At 41.3% G+C, this 21,561-nt stretch overlaps 1 protein-coding gene across 2 annotated transcripts in view; it reads right to left on the minus strand.

Moving 5' to 3' along the window:
* The window catches only part of XYLB (xylulokinase), an 80,186-nt gene extending 69,093 nt beyond the window's left edge, over positions 1 to 11,093 (minus strand). The window contains exons 1-7 of one of the 2 annotated variants that reach the window (XM_079302141.1): positions 10,913 to 11,091; positions 8,181 to 8,263; positions 7,344 to 7,413; positions 5,893 to 5,973; positions 4,572 to 4,658; positions 3,311 to 3,439; positions 1,992 to 2,057 (exon numbers count right to left, since the gene is read on the minus strand). In XM_079302141.1, the coding sequence (XP_079158267.1) occupies positions 1,992 to 2,057; positions 3,311 to 3,439; positions 4,572 to 4,658; positions 5,893 to 5,973; positions 7,344 to 7,413; positions 8,181 to 8,263; positions 10,913 to 10,957 (561 nt within the window). In that variant the 5' untranslated portion in view covers positions 10,958 to 11,091. Of the gene's footprint in view, positions 1 to 1,991; positions 2,058 to 3,310; positions 3,440 to 4,571; positions 4,659 to 5,892; positions 5,974 to 7,343; positions 7,414 to 8,180; positions 8,264 to 10,912 lie in introns of both variants that reach the window. The other variant, XM_079302142.1, reaches the window with a different exon arrangement.
* Positions 11,094 to 21,561: the final 10,468 nt, after the last annotated feature.

Below are 21,561 nucleotides of genomic sequence, written 5' to 3' on the forward strand. Positions count from 1 at the left end.
AAACCTCTGCTGGTGGAGTGAGACAGAAATGACAGGTTTTTTATTAATGATCACAAAACCACAGCTTCACACAGCATTCAAGGGCAGCCTACAGCCAGAGCTCTAAGAGGTGGTTGTAATAGCCAGGAAATTTAATGATGCACTTGCTCTTTGTGCATCTCTCCCCAAGAATATATCACATTGTGCTCACATAACAAAGGCCTACCTTCCATGGTGCCCCAGTGGGCACTAGCTGCCTGAAATGGAAGGAAAAAAGGATGAAGTTAAACTGTGAATCAGCCAGCCAGTTTAGCAAGCTGACCTACAGAAGCAAAAACATCCACCTTCCACATGTCACTGAGACTGCCAAGCTGTTAAGTGCTCCTTGAGGGTCCCCAAAAGCAGCTCTGGCAGGGAGATTTTGTGCTTGAGCACATCTTGCATAAGCTTCAGTGCTAAAAGTTGCCATCAGTTCAAACAGCCCAAAATCTCTGAAATTGGTCTGGCTAGTTCTTGTCTCCACTGACCCACTTCCCCTAGTAACATATCCTTCTCTAAATTTAATCTTAAGCTTATGATCAGACAGCATTAGGGTTCTGTTTCATCTCAGACCTTACTTGTTACAATGAAAATGCAAAAGAAAAGAAGGGGGAAAAAAATTAAAAATTAAGCATTCTCCCACAAAATACAGAGTCAACTTTTCAACTCACTTTCTCATGAGATAAACTTCTTCATAAAGGCAGGAGTGAGATTTTAAAATAAATAAATAAATACTATTGATGCTATCAAGAACTGAAGTAATAGAAAACCAGGTCTTCCTTGCTTCCCTTTGCAAAAATGGGGTCTGTTTCTCCTTTTCCAGCCAGTGGGAACTTCACCAGACTGTCACAACTTCTCAAATATGATGGACAGTGGCTTAGCCACTTCATCCACCAGTTCCCTCAGGACCCATGGCATCATCTCATCAGGTGCCATGGACTTGTGCAGCTTCAGGTTCCTTAGATGGTCTTGAACTTCATCTTCTCCTGCACTGGCAGGTTCTCCATTGTCCCTGTCCCTGCCTTTTTCTGTTGTGATGTAGCTGCAACTCTTGCCAGTGAAAAAAAAGTCCTTGAGTGCCTGGCCTTATTCACAGCCTGGGTAATCAGGTGTCCCATTTTCTTTTGGAGAGAACCTACATTTTTCAAAATCCTTCTTGAATCACCAACATAGCTAAACATACTTTTCTTGTTGCCCTTGATGTCCCTGGCCGGATTTAATTCTGCCAGGGTTTTAGCTTCCCCAACTTGATCCCTGACTGCTTAGACAACCTCTCTGTGCTCCTGCCTTTATTTCCACCTTTATGGGCTTTCTTTTTGGGTTTGAATTTGTTCAGGAGCAGTTTCCTCATCCACACAGGCCACCTGATGTTTTTGCCTGACTTAATCTTATTTGGGATGCATCACTTCAGAGCTTGGAGGAGCTGATCCTTGGATATTAACCAGCTTAGGAGAGCCTGTATCCTTCCATCCCAACACTCCAGGAGGGATCCCATGTTTCCAAGATACCAAAAGGATCATGACCCTCCAACTCCTGTTTACTCCCCATGCCATGTGTGTTTGCCCAGACACTTAACCTGGTCCTCCAAGGTGACTTTGCTGTCCTTCAGGTGCTTTCCTGCTGAGCTGACACACCTTTTCAGGCTCTGGGTGTGTCTCTCTCTGGTGCTGGCACCAAACTGGCAGGAGTGAGATGGACTGAGGTTCTTCTCCCCCAAAAACTTCAGTTTAAAGCTCTATTCATCAGCTTGACAAATGTAACACTCAAAGTAGAACCAATGTCTGATTTTTATCTGCCTAACTACTAATAATCGAACAAAATTTAAAAATTAAAAAAATCCGTTTTCATCTTAAATTCAAACACAAGAATCAGAATAATCTTTAGCAAAAAGGTCTGTAAAAACATCTGCACAAAATTAATTTTAAAATATTTTTGACCATGTTTTCGAATAAGAGAATTGAAGTTAAGCCAACCTCAGTTTGCTTGTAGACCTCAGGATTCTGGCTGTAAATCTTTGCTATCTGGTTTCCTGTAAAACGCTGGAAAAGAAATGCAAATGCTTAGAAACACAAACCCTAAATGGAGTCAATAATCATTAACTCTGTGTAATGAGTTCAGAACATTGCACTTTGGATATTTAATTTGCCTGATGCATGATGAAAGTCAGTGCACAGCAGGCAATCTGCACTAAACAGGGTCTAACACATAGTCTCATTATGAGAATTTTGTTCACCTTTTGAAAAAAAGGCATGTGGAAAAGCATTACTATCCATAATTTACATTTCAGAAATGACAGTTCAATGGAATGAATCACACTTATTCTCTGCACAGGAACCAGCACAATTCAAATGCTGCCTTCAAATCCTTGAAAAGGTTTAAGCTACACAATCTATGTACCTGCCTGTGAGGCAGGTGAATTGAAATTAAATCAGGAAGTTTCATACTCACAGCAGAAACTCTAGCACAGGCTAAAAACCACTGTAAGAATTATTTTTCATCCATGTATTATGTCAAATAATAAAAAACCTTCTGGCACTGAACCCTTAACACTTAACAAGTAAAAAATAAACTGTTACTGGTACATAAAATCTGATTTCAACATCAGCCATAAAGCTTGCATTCAAAAACAGAAACATCAGCTTGGAAGGTTAAAGCCTAATTTTATTAAACCAAAAGTATGAGTAGCCAGGTGCTGAGATGCCTGGAGAGCAGCCCTGCTCCCACTCCATAATTCATTGTCACACTTACAAGAAAGGAAGAATCAGGAAAAGGAGACAAGTGACAATGTACCTCTGACAGTGTCCCAAACTTCTGAAACACTTCTCTTAGGTCAGCAGCTGCTTGTTACCCCCAGGGAATATTTAAAGGCCAATCTTTTAATTGCAGAAGTAACCTAGAGCATGATCCACAAATAGGTGGATGGATTTACCCTAAATAAACCTGTATCACAGAGTTTCCATCCCAATAGAAGTTACACAAGATGCTCCCAGGGGAAAACAAGGCCCTGAGACTCCAAGCATGGCCACCAAACACTGTATTTAGGGACCACTGGCCAAATGCTCACTCCAACCACCTCCTGCAGCAAAATTCCCAGTGTTTGGTTTATTTCACTGTTAAATTTCCACGTCTTCCTTTGTGACCCTAATGCAAAGCCCAGCATGGTTGAAGCTTCTTCAAAAGCCCTGTCTTTCATAGTCAGTGGCTGAGGGCTGCCTGCTGCAGCTCCCTGTGATGCCAGAATTGTTTCCACCACAGGATTCATCTGGGAACCTTCTCCTCCTCCATCCCTTACCTCATAGGCTCGGGAGCCAGTGACCCTGGCCAGGTGCTGGGCTCCCCCCATGGCTTTTTCCAGCTCTCTGCACTGTGAGGCTGTGCTGGAATCCATCCAGATGGGGCTGTCACTGACTGAAAAACAGTCCTGAAATGAAGAACACTCTTTATTAGGAAGTCTGATCTCTGAGAAAACCCTGCTAGCATAATAAAAACACAGCAGCCATACAGATCAGCTCACAGCTCAGTTCTCTGATTTGCCTTCTGCCCTTCTCTCAGCAATTGCAGAAAGCAGATATTGGGTAGAATGTTGGTCAGTGATGAAAAGTTCAACCCAAATTTTGCATCAGAGGGAAGCAACATTCTTTTTCTGCTGTCACTCCACAGACCCTGCAGCATGATGTCTCTGCATCCTCTGGTAGCCAAAACCTCAGCCTCTTTCAGAACCCCTCTGCAAACCATCAGATTATCTTCCCACAGCTCTACTAACACTTTTCTCTTCAATGCATGGCATAACCACCTGGAAATACAACTGAGGCTTAATACACCATCTATTCCAGCATTTTAAATGCCATTTCCATGAGTTTTGCACAAATGAGACAGCTACAAAACTAATGATTTAACACATCAGTTACACAAAAATCTCTCTTTCAATATATATGTCCTTTCTGACCCTGAAGTAAGGAAAGAAGGGTCTTCTAGAGGAAAGCTGAGTCCTCCCAATTTTTCTTTTTAAATAAAAGCTTGTCAAGTGTGTATTCAAAGCTCACCAACCACACACATACAAAATGTTGAGATTCAACAAGGTACTTGGTTAGGATTTTAAACTCACACAACATTACACTTTCAGAGGCAAGTGTAAACTGGCCTTTTAAAAACAAATATATTTTCTTATGAAATCACTTGCACATCCTGGAAAGAAGCTGAGGTACAGCAGTCTTTTTCACCACAATTTTTTATTAATATAAATATATTACAAATGTAAAATACTTACAGATTGTTTACAAAAATATTCTATTTTCTAGAAGAACAAAGAAGTTGTTACTCTGACACAGAAAGATTCTGGGACACCCACTAGCACCTGTAAGCTTTTAAAGCAGAACACACTGCCATTCAGGGGAAAATGAAATGTCAAAACCCTGCAACTGAAGGAATAACTATTAAATTTCATTTATGCTGCAGGGGCTTGCAGCCCAGCCAAACAAGAGGAAGAAAAACAAAGTGTAAAGATCAGAAAAAGGACAGTGTAGCCCTCCCTTCAGAGCTTTTGTGCACCTTACCTTTAGTGATTGATGTAAAGGCAGTTTAGGTGATGCATTCTTTAAAATCTGGCTGCTTCCTTTTTTCCAGTACACACTCCCATGTTGCTGTAGGAAATACAGAAACAGGAGTTGGAGATGCCCTCAAAAGCTTCAAAGTTCATGTCCTGATCTTACACTCTAAGGAACAAAAGAACTCTCTCCAAATTAGGACCAAAAAATGGCCCATTACAAATCAAGGGTCTCATTAAAAACTCTTAATTAAGGCTGAGTAAAGCAGACACTAAAACAGAATGTTATTTTGAACTACAGAATTTTTTGGTGGGAACAATAATTGTGCTGCTAATGGCATTAGATAATTATTTGAGGGCTCCTTGAGCTATAACCAGGGCTCCACAGCCAAGATTTAGTTCTGTGCTATTTCTGATCCATCAGTTACCTGCCCCCTTGTTGGAGGGGGACAAAATAAAGAAAATATGGGCAGTCTGGAAATGCACTCCCTTTTTCACTTGAGTAAGGAGGGATAATTTGGCAGTACCCAAACTGTGCTCCACTAGAGAATTCATAACACAGCCTTGATACCAGCTCTGATTTTCAGACACTTTGCTCAGACTTTCAACTGCAATCAATGAAACATGGAGATAAAAGCAAGGGTTTTGATTAATTAGTCCCAGATACATCAAGATGAATAACCTAAACCTCACATGTCAGAATTAGCTACTGCTTTGGTGCTGTCCTCACCCTGAATATCATCTGTGAAAATTATAAAAGCCTTTGTTGATTCATTGGAGTACTAGGAGGAGACTGGCTAACTGACTAAATGTCAGGGTGGGTTTTATAAATCTCAGGAAAAAAAAAAAAGCATTGTGGGTTACAGGCTAAATCTCAGCAGCATTTTTGTCATTTCTGCATCATTTGGGTTTTGCTGGTTCTCTGCAGATCCCTGTCCCAGCCAACAAAAACTGCTCAGGGAGATGTTACTGTGCTTTTAGCAAACTGAGCTCCTCACTGTTTTTTCTACCCCATTTTCCACAAGCACCTGGATCAGCTGAAACTCAAAATGAACAAAGAATTAAAACAGTGTGAAGTCAAGCAGTTCTGCACTATGCTGAGCTAAACAATGGCACTGCAAACCTCATCCTCCACTCCCACTATCTTCTAGTGATTGTTGTGTGCTTCAAGTGTCCGATTCCCCTGAGGAACATCTGTGGTTGCTTTTGCAGAATTTTATATCTTATTTTATGCCATTACACTCTTCTGCCACACAACTGTTAAAATGTATCACTGTACCTTATACTCTATCAAGGAAATACAGTGAAATGAGCTTTCTGTATAAACTAACCTGGCCAGCACCAGACAAAGCTCTGATTTGAGAGAAGTTAAAGCCTGAAGACTTCATCTTTTCCAAGATTATATCCAGAGCCTACAACAACAAACAGAATCAAGAATGACATTAACGAGCTATCAAATTATGCATCCTCACAATCTGGAATTAAACAGTAAATTCGTATCATCACTGATAAGAGTTCATTGGCAGATAATGAAAAATTAGCTAATGACTATGGACGTCTCAAAAATCTGCATAAATTAATTTATTAAGTGAGAGTCCATAAAAGAAAAGTTGAGTCACACAGTGGAAAAATCAGATCTTTAAAGAAGCTGAATCACAAAGATCTGTTCTTTGAATCCTAAACAAGAGGCAAAAATGAAAGAACCCCAATTCATTAAACAGCACTTTAAGAGTGCTAGACACAAAGCAAGACAATCTTTTTCTTTATTACTTTTGAAAATCTGTGAAATCTTAATAGGTACACCCAGCACCCCATCCTACAAGACATTAGATAACCTCAACACCAGTGGCCCCAGTGCCAACAAATTCACAGATTCTTCAATAGAAGGATAATTCAAGTGATTTTATCACTTCAAGCATCTAGGTAAATTTTGTTCTTGACACATTTTCCTGAAGTTTAAAACCAAAAATCTATTTTTAAATAGTTTAATTTAGACCACCATTTCCCAGACTCTCTTGCAAAATGGACCACTGCAAGACTTCCAAAGGAACATCATATATATCTATATCATCACATTAATTTAATAATTACAACAGTTCCTCTTCATTATGGTTCAAAAAAACAACTGCAAGCAAATTTACCAAACCTCTGTCAGCTACTTTGGATCACCAACTGGGGGTTCTGTGACCTTTTAAATGTTTTAACTATCCAAATCCCTCTAGTACCATGTAAGTGTTTCAGAATCTGCACAGAAGTAAGGAAGGCCTTCTTTTTAAATAGAAAAAAAAAATGCTGTACTTCAAAATAATCAGCCAAAGTTACTGGGAACCAGTGAATAAATTGCCTTTCACCACTTACCAGTTGCAACATGAATTGGTAAGCAAAGCTTACTCTAAACAAAATTGTTTAAGTAACCTGGGAGCTACAAAAACAGATGTAAGCAAGGCAAAGTGACAGCTGCCCCATTTGTGCATGAGGGGAAAAAAAAGAGTCATTTTTTTCAAATGAAGTAAAGTCAGGAAGCAATTTCTCACACACAGAATGCTGTAATAGTAGAGTGAAGAAACAAACAAAAAACCCATCAAAACCTCAGCAATTTCTACTATGTTTGTTGATAGCATTACTATTTGCATACCAAAGACATAGAACAACACTTCAAAGAATGTAAGCAAAAGTATAAAGTTGATTTTAGTTTGAGTGATGGGTTTTGCTATTAGTCACAACAAACTTTCATTTCTGTAACAGCAAGGAAAAAGTTGATCCATATAAAGTTTCTTCATACCTTGATCCACATAAGCACTGGTGAAGTGACTGTCAGTCTGTCACTGTGAATGTAGGCTCCACCTTGAGTCCTACAGAAAAAGAATATTTTCGCTTGGTAAATTCAGCAATTTTTCCCCTGTCAAACAGAGTTCTTCAAGTTTATTATTGACCAAAGAGAGTTTGCAATGCTCTTATACTAAGAGCAAGGATCAGTGTTTGAAACATGAAAAAGTGAAAGCCAGGTCCTAGGAGCCTTGACCCAATTGCAAAGTAATTTTCAAGGAAAGGCCCTGATCCTGAGGTAAGATCCATGATAGAATCCATTGCTGATATTGCTCATTGGCTCCATGCAATTCATAGTTATTTCTGCCACAATTAGTGACTTGAATCTCAAAGATGAAGCTCAATTTTTGCTGTTAAACCATCAAGTAAATAAATGTGACTGAAGGATGACATTTGTCAATACTAATTATACTGTTTAAGTAATCATATACTGTAATCCTACATCTTAACAACTGAATTTATCTCCAGATGCTTTTTAGATGTTCCCCTCATGGAATTTACAGTCCATGTCCACAAGTCTGAAGTTCCAAAAGAAAAAGAATGGTATATTTCCACGTAATATTTTGGGGTATATTTTCCTAATTTATTTCCTGTTGGGATCTCTTGTTATATTTACATGCAAGGAAGGAAGAGCATTTACTTCCCTTGCAGAGGAAAACATGAACATGACATTACATTTTCTATACTTCCACGTGTATCAGTGAGACCAAATAGAGCAGTAGTCCCCTCACCCCAATCTCCAAAGCTTTAAATTGCATTATCCAAGTAAAATAAAAAATATAAAAAGCCTTACTTAAATTCCGGAAGGTCCTTATCAAAATGAACATTATCCTCATAAATGACCCTCAGCTGTTCATCAATAGCAATGACTTTCAACTAGAAGATATAAAACAGGAAGTTAACAGAATCTAGCAATAATTCAATAGCACAGATGACTCATTTATAATAATTTAATTCCTACAGACAAAATTGAAAAAAAAAATCACTCCAATCCATACAACTCACTGAAAGTAGGGCATAATTTTATATTAAACAAGTTTTTATGTGAATTTCCAGCATGTTACCTATTCAACAACATGTGGGTTTGTTTGTATTTTCTTCCTCCTGTAATGCACAGGATCAGGCTACAGGCGTGTGCAAAAGAGCAGCAAATACATTATTACCAGTTTCACAGCTTGAATCACAGTAGCCAGTTTTCCCAGTTTCTCCAAAGAATACAGTATCTTAAAGATGTCATTCACCTTCTCTTTTCTGCCTCATCTTACCAAGAAACTTACAGACCCCTTAGGGTGCCTTGAACACCTTTCCTGCTCCCATATGGTGAGCAAATCAAACTCTGCCAATTTGGCAAAGCTCAGAGGGCATTGCATAGGTGTATTTTGAGCTACTGCAACAGAAAGCAACATCTCAACTCTATAAAGCTGAGCCCTCTTCTTGCAAGCACAAATTAGAAGGGTACTGCAAGCTTTCTTCATCTATCTTCACTAAAGTTCACCTGGTTCTGAAGAAAGACAGCAAGAGTTGAGATGAAAAGTGAGAAGGAAGCTCACATTCTGTGCCTAGTTCAACCAGGAGGAGAGTGCAAAAGTGCTTTTAGTGCTGCTAAAGGAACTGATTAAAAAAAAACAAACCTACAAAGACTGTCATCTCAAGGAGCAGCATTCAAATAACAAGGCCATCCCCATTTCTATCATAGTAGTGTAGAACTATTATCTATGCCCTGGCACAACTCATTACCGACCTGTACAAGCTTAAAAATGGCTCTGACCCACTGCAGCCTAATTGGCTCTCTGCTTGCAGCATGGTCCTGTAAAAACACTTGATCAACCTAACCTGGATGTGTCTTCTCAAGCTCCCAAACTTCAGCACAACCATAATGGTGATTTATGCTTGAACAGCTATTTTTAACATATTCAGGCCTCTGCACAACTTGGGCAGTTTCTATTCACAGTGCAGTAATACACAGCTGTGCCAACAAATCAGAATTTCAAAACCTGAGCATCCAGGTTCACAGTCTTGAGCCACACAAGGGAAACTGGGTTTGGGTGCAAGCCCCAGCTCCCATAGCAGCAGGCAGAAGGCTCTTTATGCAGCCTGCATACAGAGAAGGGCCACAGCACTCCTCTGTTGCCAGTATCTATTCCTCATACAGGGCACCAATTGACAACGAACTCATGACTGACACAAACATCAGTCATTTTTTATCCTACAGCAAAACTTTCATTCCTTCTCTCTGTAAGCTTCCTATGGGCAGCTCCACACAACACCAATGCCCTCTCTCCTTCAACCAGCCAACTCCTTCCTGCTCATGGCATATCACCCAAACTCTTCCTCCTTACAGCAATCTCCAACTGGCTAACTCACTCTTTTTATCAAACCCATCCTTCCTGGGCAGAGCTGTGACATAGAGCAAGGCTGCTTCCACTCTTTGGTAATTAGTATAGCTGTAACTCACCGGGGTGAGGTTTCCTGCAGTACTATCTCTATTCTCTTACAATCCATCCTCCCACACTCCTCTCCAGGATTTAGCCCATCCCTAGCAGGGTGGGGAAGCAGGACTCATTCGACATACAAACCACTGACTCAGATGGGGCAAACAGAGCGGGTGAAGGGGATATGAGAACAACCAGGTACATGCACTGTGTGCATGCCTTGGACATCTTAAAACACACAAGTTGCTCAGAATTATTACAGCCATAAGCTGACACACAGGAAGTTCCACTTCAAAATGAGGAAGAACTTTTGTTACATTGACTGTGACAGCACTGGAACAGGATGCCCAGGGAGGACGTGGAGTCTCTCTCTTTGGAGACTTTCCAAACCCTTCTGGACATATTCCTGTGTCATCTGCTCCAGATGACCCTGCTTTGGCAGGAGGTTTGAACTGGATGATGTCCAGAGACAGATTCCCTTCCACAGACTCACAGAATCGATCCGTTTGGAGGGACCACAGCGGATCATCCGGTCCAACCTCCTTGCTTTAGGAGGCTCGTCCCTAAACACATGGCACACGATTCTGTGCAGACATCTATCGATTACCCCCAGCGACCGAGACCCCACAACCTCTCTGATGAGCAATCAAGGATTGTGCGATTCCGTGAACAGTTCGGCATCAGCCGTGCCGGGCTGCAGCGGCTGCGAGCCCCGGGCAGGGAGCACCGCCCGCTGCGAGCGGCGCGGCACGGCCAAGGGAGGAGAGCGGGGAGGAGAGCGGGGAGGAGAGCGGGGAGGAGAGCGGGGAGGGGACGGAAGCGGCCGGGAGAAGGAAGGCCTGGCCCCGATCCGGCTCGGCAGCGGCGGAGGCGGCGGGGAGCGCCGAGATCAGCCCCGCATCCCGCCCGGGCCGCGTTCCGAGCCGGGAAGGGAAGGGAAGGGAAGGGAAGGGAAGGGAAGGGAAGGGAAGGGAAGGGAAGGGAAGGGAAGGGAAGGGAAGGGAAGGGAAGGGAAGGGAAGGGAAGGGAAGGGAAGGGAAGGGAAGGGAAGGGAAGGGAAGGGAAGGGAAGGGTGGCGGAGGTGGCGCGGTACCTGCTGCGTGCTGAAATCCCAGCCCAGGTAGCAGGGAGTGGCCATGGCACGGCCCGGCCCGGTATGGCACGGCCCGGCCCGGCACGGCACAGCTCGGCTCGGCACGGCCCGCAGCCGGGAGCCGGGGCAGGCTCCGGGAAGGGGGTGGCTCTGCTGGCCCGGCCTCCCCGGGCAGGAGCCGCCGGCCCGGCCCCGCGGTTAATGAGTGCTCAGGAGCGGGGCGAGCGCTCATCCCGCGCACGGAGGGGCCGGGAGAGCTCGGGGGGATGTGGGGCTGGACCAGGGTGGGTGATGCTGCGCTGGGATTGTGCCGAACGCGGGCCCGCTCCCCCTGCGCAGCCCCATTCACACACCGGGGCGAGTGATGCTGTCCCTTCATCCCGGCTTGTGCCAAGAGGGGAGGCGGCTGGAAACGCACGAAAGGATGCAGAACAGGGCATCAACCCTTTACAACGTGTATACATTTTAACAAAGGCGTCAGCTTTCCTTGGTTACAAATTACATTACTTTCCCCTGTATTTGAGCCTGGGGTCCGTTTTGAGCAGGCGATCCATGAGTTGATGGTCGCGATTACCCACTGCTGTAATCACTTTTCCCCCAGTTACTGCTCAGTTTGCTGAATTCACTCTTGGTGGTTCTTGTCCAGCCCATTAATCTTGGGACTGTCGCTTTTTCCTTAAAACAACAGATTAGCCAAGCATATGGAATTCACAATGCAGCTGCTTAATCATAACTGTCCAGCTACAGCTAGTGGTTAAGCAACTAGGAAAAAAAAAAAAAAAAAAAAAAAAAAAAGCCTGCAAAGTTTGACACAAACCCTTGTCCAAATCTCGAGAGGCTTGGGATCAGGATGATGGGATGGTGGGATGATGTGATGGATGGTGGGTCACACTGTGCCAGGGTGGTGCAGCTGAGCATTGATAACCAACACCCATACACAGGGATCCCCCAGCAGCAGCCAGGCCAGAGAGAGAACACCAGAGCTGCCATGCAGGAACCACCCAGGAACCAGAACCAAATCAAAACATCAAGCCATGGTCCCAAGGAATTAATTAAATTTTAATATCCCATTACTGCAATTAATATCCCACAGCCCTGTTGTGGTATCAGAATCTAATCAGCACAAACACACACAGCATTCCATTAAAAAACACAGTATTGTTACTTTGGCTGAAGTATTATTTTCTGGTTTGCCTTTTTTCACTTGGGAGGTTTGGGGAGGTTTTAGAGTTTTGCATTATCTGCCATGGCATGTGACAAGCAAAGTGGTATTCCTTATCAAAAGAAGACTCATTTGAAATACACTTCCATTCTGCAATCAAAGCAGTATCTCAGCAGGGCCTTAATGAAGTCAAATAGGTTTTGCATGCCCAGGATCTTAAACTATTTTTACAGTACAAACACTTAATTTGAGATTGCTCAGCTTGTCAGAGTATGGTATAATAATGCCAAGGTTGTGCTTTGATCCCTGTATGGGCCATTCACTTAAGAGTAGGAGTTGATGATCCATGTGGGTCCCTTCAATCTCCGAAAATTCTGTGATTCTAATTTTAAATTATTATTAAATTTTGTCATAGACTGAACATTTAAAAACATATCCAGTGGTTTCTCAAAACCCTAGCACCCCTAGGTTTGTACTTTCAAGATTTCTGGTTATTCTTGCAAAGAACAACCTTTAGAACAATGGCCACCATGCAGTGGTGGAATTCTCCTGCCCCTGAAGAGCTCCTGCTGGATGAACCTGTCTCGAACAAAGGTCTCACTTAACCAGAGGCTGTGGAGGAAACAATGTTTCTGAAATGTTACCAAGAACTGTTTCCTCAGTGTAATTTACACCAGAAAACGAAGGATCAAATAACACACAGGGGCTGGGTTTTTTATTAATGCAGAATGTGGCTGGTGAGCCAGAGGAGAGGTTTGCTCAGCCCTTTCATTGGCTGCATGGCCACTGTAAACAATAACATTCAAAGGCTGAGGCTTGAAGTGCTGCAATTTTCAAAAGATTAGAAAAAAACGAAAAGAAACTGAAGTCTGCAAGTCTAAATGTAAGAACAGTGAACGACTGCTGAAAAAAAAAAAAATGTGGATTTTAATGTTTTTAAAGGAGATATCAGCTAGTAGAAAGGGAACCAGAGTTTCTAAGTCAAAAAAGCAATCTTGTGAGGGTGTAAGAATCAGATATATTCTTTAGCAATCAAATCAGAATACTCTCAAAAACCAAGAAATTGCTTGACTTAAACAGCACAGAAAAGCTGGGGCTGGAATAACTTTCATTGCATTATCAATCTCCTGGATTAGGAACAAGGGTCCAAGATAAGTCACAAGGAGAATCCACTGAAGGACAAAGTGGGAATGTTATTGTTGCTACTTTCACTGTTCATGTTTCTCAAAATATAGTAAGGAAGTTTGGAGAATCAATGCCTTACCCAGTCACTCTGTTGCCCATTTTATCATCAAGGCAGTATTGTCTCACATTTATTGTTTGAGTATGGAAAAATGTGCATTGCTGCTGTTCTTCCTGGACTCAAATTCATGCTTACAGGTATTGCCATAGCCTCCAAAAATGTTTCCTGAAAGCAAAGAAGGTTTAGCTGTGCATTTATCAGTGAAGTTGCATTCATGTGCTAGTGATGTTTTAGCACTGACAAATCCAGAATTTCCAGAGGGGATGGACAAAATGCCGTTTATAATTAAAATGTCACTACTGCAGATTAACAGCTTGAGGCAAAGCACAGATTAATCGCTCAAGACACGTGAAGCAGAGTAAAGGGAAAAGCAAGTTTATTCCCCTTTCCTATTAACCAATTTCTAACCTGATGGAGAAGCAACATTTCCATGCTTTCCTAGGCCCCTGGCTGTTTAGATAGGTTACAACTAGGATGCCAATTATACCTTTTTCTTACCCCACTGTCAAGTTAACTGCAACTGCACATTTCTATGAATTCATTGCAAAACATAAATTAACTGTATTCCACATTCCTACATACTGAGATTTTTCACTTTTCATTCTTGCTTCCAGTATCAAAACCTGCCTCTGATCTCAGCTGCTCTCTGGTATGAGCCTCGATTTAAGTGGAAAACAGTGATAGCCTAAATTCGAGGCTTCATTATCATCACATCATCTGAGACATGCCAAGCCAGAGAGCAGATAGACCTTTGCTATGAATTAGGATGACTGTATTGACAGCAGTCCAGCTAACCTGATTTATACCATCTATATAATTTAATGGGATGTGGAAGGATTCACACCTTCACAGGAAGCCCATGAGCAACTACAAAGCTAACAGTCCTCCTGCTTCCAGAAGCAGATTTTGGGCACCTAACTAGTTATTTGAAGTAGCAGGGCAGCCAAGTGTTTCTAAGCCCCAAGCAGGTATTCCATACTGGTGGATCAGCATAGAAGCAATGGGGCAGGTAAGAGTCACTGCAAATAGAGATTTAAGTTATGAATATGCAATAAACCACAGCAGCCCGTGTTAGCACAAGCATTGTTAATTCTGCCGGCACAATTTTCCTCTACCCAAAAAGAAATCTTCTGGCTCTTTAATTAGCCTCAGAAACATTAAACATAGTAAGCTGGGTCAGATGCAAGCCAACCTTTTTGCCAAGTAACCTGAGTCACCTGCTCTGCTGCTAATGAGGTGGGGGATGTTTACAATGTTAAGCTCCAAGTAACAACAGTAACACATTAACACACCGCGTTAAAAAAAGAAATAAGCTGAGCCTGAGCACTAGACCTACCTGCTAGAGCAATATCTGAACAATGGCAGTGCTCTAAAGGTCATTCCCTTTCTACTTGGCATTGCAAGTATTCTTATCACAAAATCTCCAGCAATGTTTAACCAAGTACTGAGAATACAAAATACCACAGTACCACAAATTAAAAGATGAAGTTCCTGTTCTTTTTATTGAGATGGCATTATAACGCCAAAAGTGTTTTTCTTTCCCTAAATATATACTTACCTGTAGAAGTTATTTTTGCACATGAGCTTGTGGTAACCATTATGTTTGTCCATACCTCCAAATGCAGTGGAAAGCCTCATTATTCACTCTGTAAGAATAAAACTTGATGTGTAAAAGCAACGGATTGAGGAGGCAGGTTTTTTAGTGAGTGTATTCTGAACACCTGAATGTGAGGAAGATCTTTGCTGCTGTGCAGGCTGCCCAGAGTGGTTGTGCAGTTGTGGAATCTCCCTCACTGGAGACATTCCAGGAGCATCTGAACACAGCCCTGTGCAATGTGCCCTAGGACAGCCCTGGCCCAGGGATCTTGGCCAGATGACCCACTGTGGTCCCTTCCAACCTGACCCACTCTGTGATTCTATGAAGATCCAGCAAAATCCCTGTGAATGAGTTCCACAAGAGAAAGCCCAGAGCACAGCTGTTGCATAGAGACTAAGAATGTAAGTAATTTAAGTATAGTAATTACTCCACAAACTTACTGGCTGATTTAATTTTTTGTCATGTGCATATTCAATATGTCAGGTGTGGTACTGCATTAAGTTAGGCCCCTTCACACAGGACTCATCAGGAATTGGTGCAGGATTCCACATAAAAGCACACAAATAATGGGTACAAGAAAATAATTTAAATGATGACTCAACTACATGATCTCAACTATACCATCAGTTTCATGGGTGTTGGTCAATTTGCAGCTTTTATTTGATCATGTACATAAAATCCTCCAATTTCACTTCTACTGAATTCAGCAGAAGATGTTTTGATTTCAGTGGGTACTGCATCAGGCACTGTGGAATTGTATCTGGTTTTATACACTCTAATTTTACAGATGTAATTTCCTTGACTCAATTAGGCTACCAGTGATTATGAAGTGCAGTACAAAGTCCTCATGAGATTTCTGCATGGAAGCAAAGTAAACGATGCTCCTGAATAACAAATTATTTTTAGGATACTTTCCTCCTCTACACAGGCTTCAAGTCCACATTTATTCTCACAATAGCAACAATGCTTAACCATCCTCTTTGAAGGACTATCCTAACTACAGCCATTTGCAAGGTTTATTAAAGTTAGCTTATGCACCCAGCATTTTCTTGAAGATGAATACCAAAGTGGTTTGTGTTCTAGTGCTCAAAAGCAAATATCTCACAAGCAAGATGGTGTCATCCAGATAAAACTTTTCATTAACAACAGATTAACCAGTTCTTTCATGCTATACTTGATTCTTATCAAACTTCACTTACAGAGATAAGTACATCTTATTGATTAAAAGCAATCAAAGATAAACTCATTCCTACTCAAACAATGCCTGAATTGGAAATTAATAAGAGACAAACCTCGCTCTTTTCAGCACCATCCTGCAAGGACCAAAAATCTTTTTTCAATCAAGAGTGAGTCAAAATCCTGTAGTTTTTAGGTGGAAAAATCAAGGCAGAAAAGTTATATAGCTTATACAATTTGTTTTAGACCCTGCTTTAAATTCTCACATAATTCCTATATGCCTATTATGGCTCCTGGGAGAACAAATAACCTGTTGTCACCTCCCAGAACTGTAGCCTTCATAACTCCATGGATAGGAAACAGTGAGAAATGTAGTTGTTATAGAAAAGGAGGCCAGGGGAACTGTGAGGGAGGATGCCAAAAAGTCTATTTGTTTAAAATCTCTAACTGGTAAACACATTCAGTTTCTTCTTAGACTTGCCTCTGCACATTGTCACTTCTAAAAGGGGATTCCAGAAGTTCTTGGTGGGCAAGGATAGCAGAGCTGTAAAATGAACAATTCCTGACCCTCGGTTTTGGAGGCTGGTTTTTTGCTCAGGAGAGATTCCAGCCCTATCAATGAGACAACCAACAGAGGGAGCAGCCTTCTAACAAAGCAAATTTCAGCATTGTAGTTCACTTTTGTAGCAACTAGCACTCCAAAGAAATATAATTTAATCCTCAGCAAGTCAAGGCAGAAGAACAGAGGTTTTTAATTATGCTTATGTCAGGCACAAAAAAAACACATACAGAACATCTGCTGCATTTAACTCCTCACAAGCAGCACAACTGAATTTAACATGCAGGAATAGTCACTTACGTTTGACCACATTTAGCATCCACAAAAAAAAAAAAAAAAAAAAAAAAAAAAAAAAGTGTTTCTGTAAAGGAGACTAGGTAACATCAAGGCCCTGCCACATGCAAAGCCAGATAAGTGAGTACTAAATCATAGAATCACAGGACACCAGGTTGGAAGGGACCTCAAGGATCAGTTGCTCCAACCTTTCTTGGCAAAAGCATGTAAAGCACAAGATATTTGGTATGAAACCCTCAGTGATAATTTGATGTGCTTGATTTAAGCTTTTAGGGACATCCAGGCAGAGTGCATGACCAAAGATATTTAGTATATGCCTACCTACAAACATTACCTAATTATATTTACCTAAAGACACAAGGAATAAAATGGATATTTAGAACCCTGTCAAGGAAAAGTGAAGATGGATTACATGCAACCCAAGCTCACCAAACCTTCAGAGGGACCTGAAGGAGACATAATTGAACCCTTTAGGTCTGAAAGCACAGGAAAGATAAGAGGAAACATCTCAAGATCATTTTGAAAACTTCCATTGTAGGATCCTTCTCTCCATTTGCAAGGACAGGCAGAGAGCACCTAAAATAATCTTGCACCTTAAAAAATCCTGTGTTCTACTCACAGCATGCTGTAACAGGGCATGCTTTAAGGTTGTGCTTTCAAACAATAGAAATGTGTGTGCTCTTATCAAAAATCTCACTAAAAAGTAAACAGTTACTATTGATTCTACTAATACTGTCTGGAATACTAGCAGCCACCTTGTTTCTATCTTTCTTTGTTTATTATATTTTCTAGCAAAAAAATAGTCACTTTCTTCCACTTCTGCACTTAAAATTTTTAAAAGCACTATAGAAAGCTAAAGAGAGGGGATTATCACAGTAACTTTGATTTTCCTTCTCAGTGCCAGTTAAAATCTACAGACATTTGCATTGTGTCTTTTTAACCTCCATGAACAGTGCTGAACAAGTCTATAATTCAGCACATGAGTATCTTGAATAATATACCTCTGGTCTCAGGTGTGCAGTAAAACCCAGTGTTACAGGAAGTATATTCACTCAGTTAACCATTATGAGCATTTTTAATTATCTTTAAATCAACAATTATTCCTAAAAGGTCCTCCAAACAATTTTTAATATAAAACTAATTTACTACATACAAATTAATTACTATGAGATAAAATTAGTTGCATCTTTTTAAATGAGATTTTGCAGCCAAGGTCAAGGGCAGTAAACATCTACTTCAGGTTATAAAAGACACAGCTTTTGGACAATGAAGTATTCTCTGGGTTTTTTGGTTTGTTTTTTTTTTTTTTTTTTGCCTCAAGGAAACGAAGAATTGGTTCCATTGTGATGGAAGAAAAGACTTAAGGGAAACAGGGCACTTCAGTGGATAATCAAGTGAAAACCATTCAGGTGATGTTTTGATCAGGAATTTGTTCAATTAAAAAAGAACAATTTTCGACACAAAATTAATCATGGCAATAAGTTTTCAGAACCTATAGTGCTGTTCAAAGATCCATGTGCCAGTGATAGAAAATGGCTTGGCTGCTTATATTCCTCAACAACCTAGAGCAATGGAGATATCTGATGTTTCAGTCTCAGGCAAGCACAGTCACTCCACTCCAATAGTGCCACCTGCTGAGTACTGGGAAAGTGTACAGGAGCTCCAGGTAACTTGATTTAAAGATTGATTGACTGATTTAAAAAGAAATCACACGGTGTGCATGTATGGCAATAGGAATTTATTTTTATTTATTAGTAATAGCTAAGCAGGGAATACCTAAAAGGAAGTTGTTCCACTATGATGTAAGAGCAGAACCTGTGGGTAATCTGTTTTCAAGTTTATCCCAATGGCATAATAAGGATTAGCTACATCAGCTCACTGCACATCAAAGTCACAATTAACTTCATGTACTTTCTGATGCTGTGCAGATTAGAGCTGCAATTCATTCTATTAATCATATCCTGTTTGCAAATTATTCACAAAAAACACACACACATGTATGTATGTATATGTGTGTGTGTGTGTGTATACACAGACACAAAGACATGCCTTGATGGCAAAGTGTACCTGCACAAACACACACACACAAACCCATACACACCTCCAGAGACAGATTCAATCACATCTCAAATCCTGTGTGCAGTTTTGGGCCAGTCATGACAAGAAAAACATTGCTGGAGTGTGTCCAGAGAAGAGAAACTGAGCTGGGAATGGGCCTGAACCACGAGTCTGATGGGGAGCAGCTGATGGAGCTGTGGGGGCTCAGTCAGGAGAAAAAGAGGCTCAGGGGGAACCTTTAATTCTCTACAACTCCCTGACAGGAGGTTATAGTGACATGGGAGTCAGTCTCTTCTCCTGGGTAACAAGTGGCAGGATGAGAGGAAATGGCTTCACATTGCACCAGGAGATGTTCAGATTGGATTTTATGAATTATTTCATGGAAAGGGTTATAAAGCATGGCACAGACTGCCCAGGGAAGTGGTGGAGTCACCATCTCCAGAAGTATTCAAAAAACATTTGGGGAATGGCATCTGAGAACATGGTTTAAGGGTGAACATGGTAGTGCTGGGTTGACTTGCTGATTTTAAAGGTTTATTCCAGCCTTAACAATTCCATGAAGACTGTTCACAAGTTTTCCCTGAAAAGCAAACAAACTGCAATGTATATAGGACTGGCTGAGCTAATCCTGTTTGCAGTTCCTCCACTCTGCTGTACCACCTGGACTCATTCCCTTTGTTCCACCGGCCATCTGGCACCTTTACCTGGTTTGTGGTTCTGTTGCTTACCCCTGCAACTGCTTGGGAGGGGACTGACTTGTGTAAACCCTTCATGTGACTGTGTGTGATGGCTTCTCCGTGATCCCGAGGGAATGGCACAGCACAAATAATTTATAATAATTTCTGATCAGATACAAACTCGTTACATGTTAAATATTCTTCTAATGAGAAGTGAAGCTCACATCTCTGAAGGCAGAGCTTATGTTTCAGGTTTAAGGATGTTATCCCAGTAATTCCTCCTGCCACACACAGGCACGATGCACAAGTCACTTTCATAGGAGGTCAGAGAGTCAAACAGCGTGACTGGAATTTTAAAAAGGTTGGGTAACTTTTATGACCATTAATAATGTTTGTATTGAATGCCAGCTCAAACCATAATGAGGTTAATTAAATATCCTGTCCCAATGTATAAGCCAACTGCCTGAAGGTCCAGAGGCAGACTCCATGTGACAACTCAGAACACTGGACAAACAAGGCAATTGAGGCACTGCCTGCTAGAGAGCACCAGGTGTCTGTCACTGCTGAAGGCTGAGCATCAAAATAGACCTAACAAAGCCACAATACATCAGAACAATTCTAACATGACATGTGCTTTTTCTGAGGTAGAGAGAAGCCAAATTCAAGAGTATCCACAGTGTCTGACAGAGTATTGTGTTTACTGTTCTCTCCCTGGCTAAGGCAGGAAAGGGCTGCAGCTGAGGTATGTAACAGAACTCTAAGACACAAGTATATTGGGAAGGCAGGAGTAATTACTAACAAGTCAGCTACAGCAGACTAACACATATGAGCTGCTGAGCCTGCCCAGAACTCTGTGCACTGCATATCTAGAGTCTTGTCACCTGCAGACACAGAACTTCCAAGGGGATTCCCAAGATCTGCAGGATTTCAGCCTGATTCAGTCAATCATTTATGATGCAACCCGAGGAACATGAAGGAAAAAGTGAACTGTCTGAGCTCAGGCAACTGGGAAGCTTTGAGCATGTTGAACAGTTGCAGCAAAGAGAAATACAAGTAAAGAGAACTCAGCAAAGAGAAAGGCTGCAACACCCCAAAATGCTGCCAAAAGCCTCCTCTGAAATCAGCCACTGCAGCACTTTGGGCACATCAGCAGATTTCTGCTACAAAATGCATGCCAGCCTGCAAAAAACTGAACTTTTACCCTTTTCTGAATAGGAAGGGCCCAGAATTTCTGAAGCTGCAAGGAGCCTTAGTTTATATGTCTTAAAATGAAGATATTCAGTAATACCTAAAACTTAGTCAAAAACTTGACTAAAACCTAAAATAGCAAAGGAGTCTTCCTAATTATATGGGTCAACCTGCTGAGGGTTTACTACTTTTATTAGCTACAGAAATTGTGACTATATAATCTTTAAAATATTTATAACTTTTAAAGCCAATTAATACAATCTCTGCTCATTTCTGTTGCTGTTTAGTGGGTCTTAGTAAAGAGCATCTTTTTCTTATATAAAATTTTTATAACAACATATTGTTGCTTCCCAAATACCCCTGGTATTTTGTCAGAAAACAAAATTTGGAATTTATTACTCAGTTCCCTGATACCATCTAACAACACACCTTCCTTAGCAGAGTGTAACACATCTTTCTGTCCTTACCATGTGTGCACAAAGGGAATGTAACTATTTCAACTACACTGATGTAACTGTAGTAGCACAACTGATTTTGAGAGAGAAGATTTTACATCTTGCCTGGTGAAGAGAAGGGTTGTGTGGAGACCTCATTGCCACCTTCCAGTATCTGCAGGGAAGCTGGAGAGGCACTCTTCATCAGGATTTGAAGTGACAAGATAAGGAGTAATGGGTATAAATGGAGAGAGGGGAAGT

The sequence above is a fragment of the Erithacus rubecula genome, assembly GCF_903797595.1.
Source record: "Erithacus rubecula genome assembly, chromosome: 3".
Classification (NCBI taxonomy): Eukaryota; Metazoa; Chordata; class Aves; order Passeriformes; family Muscicapidae; genus Erithacus; species Erithacus rubecula.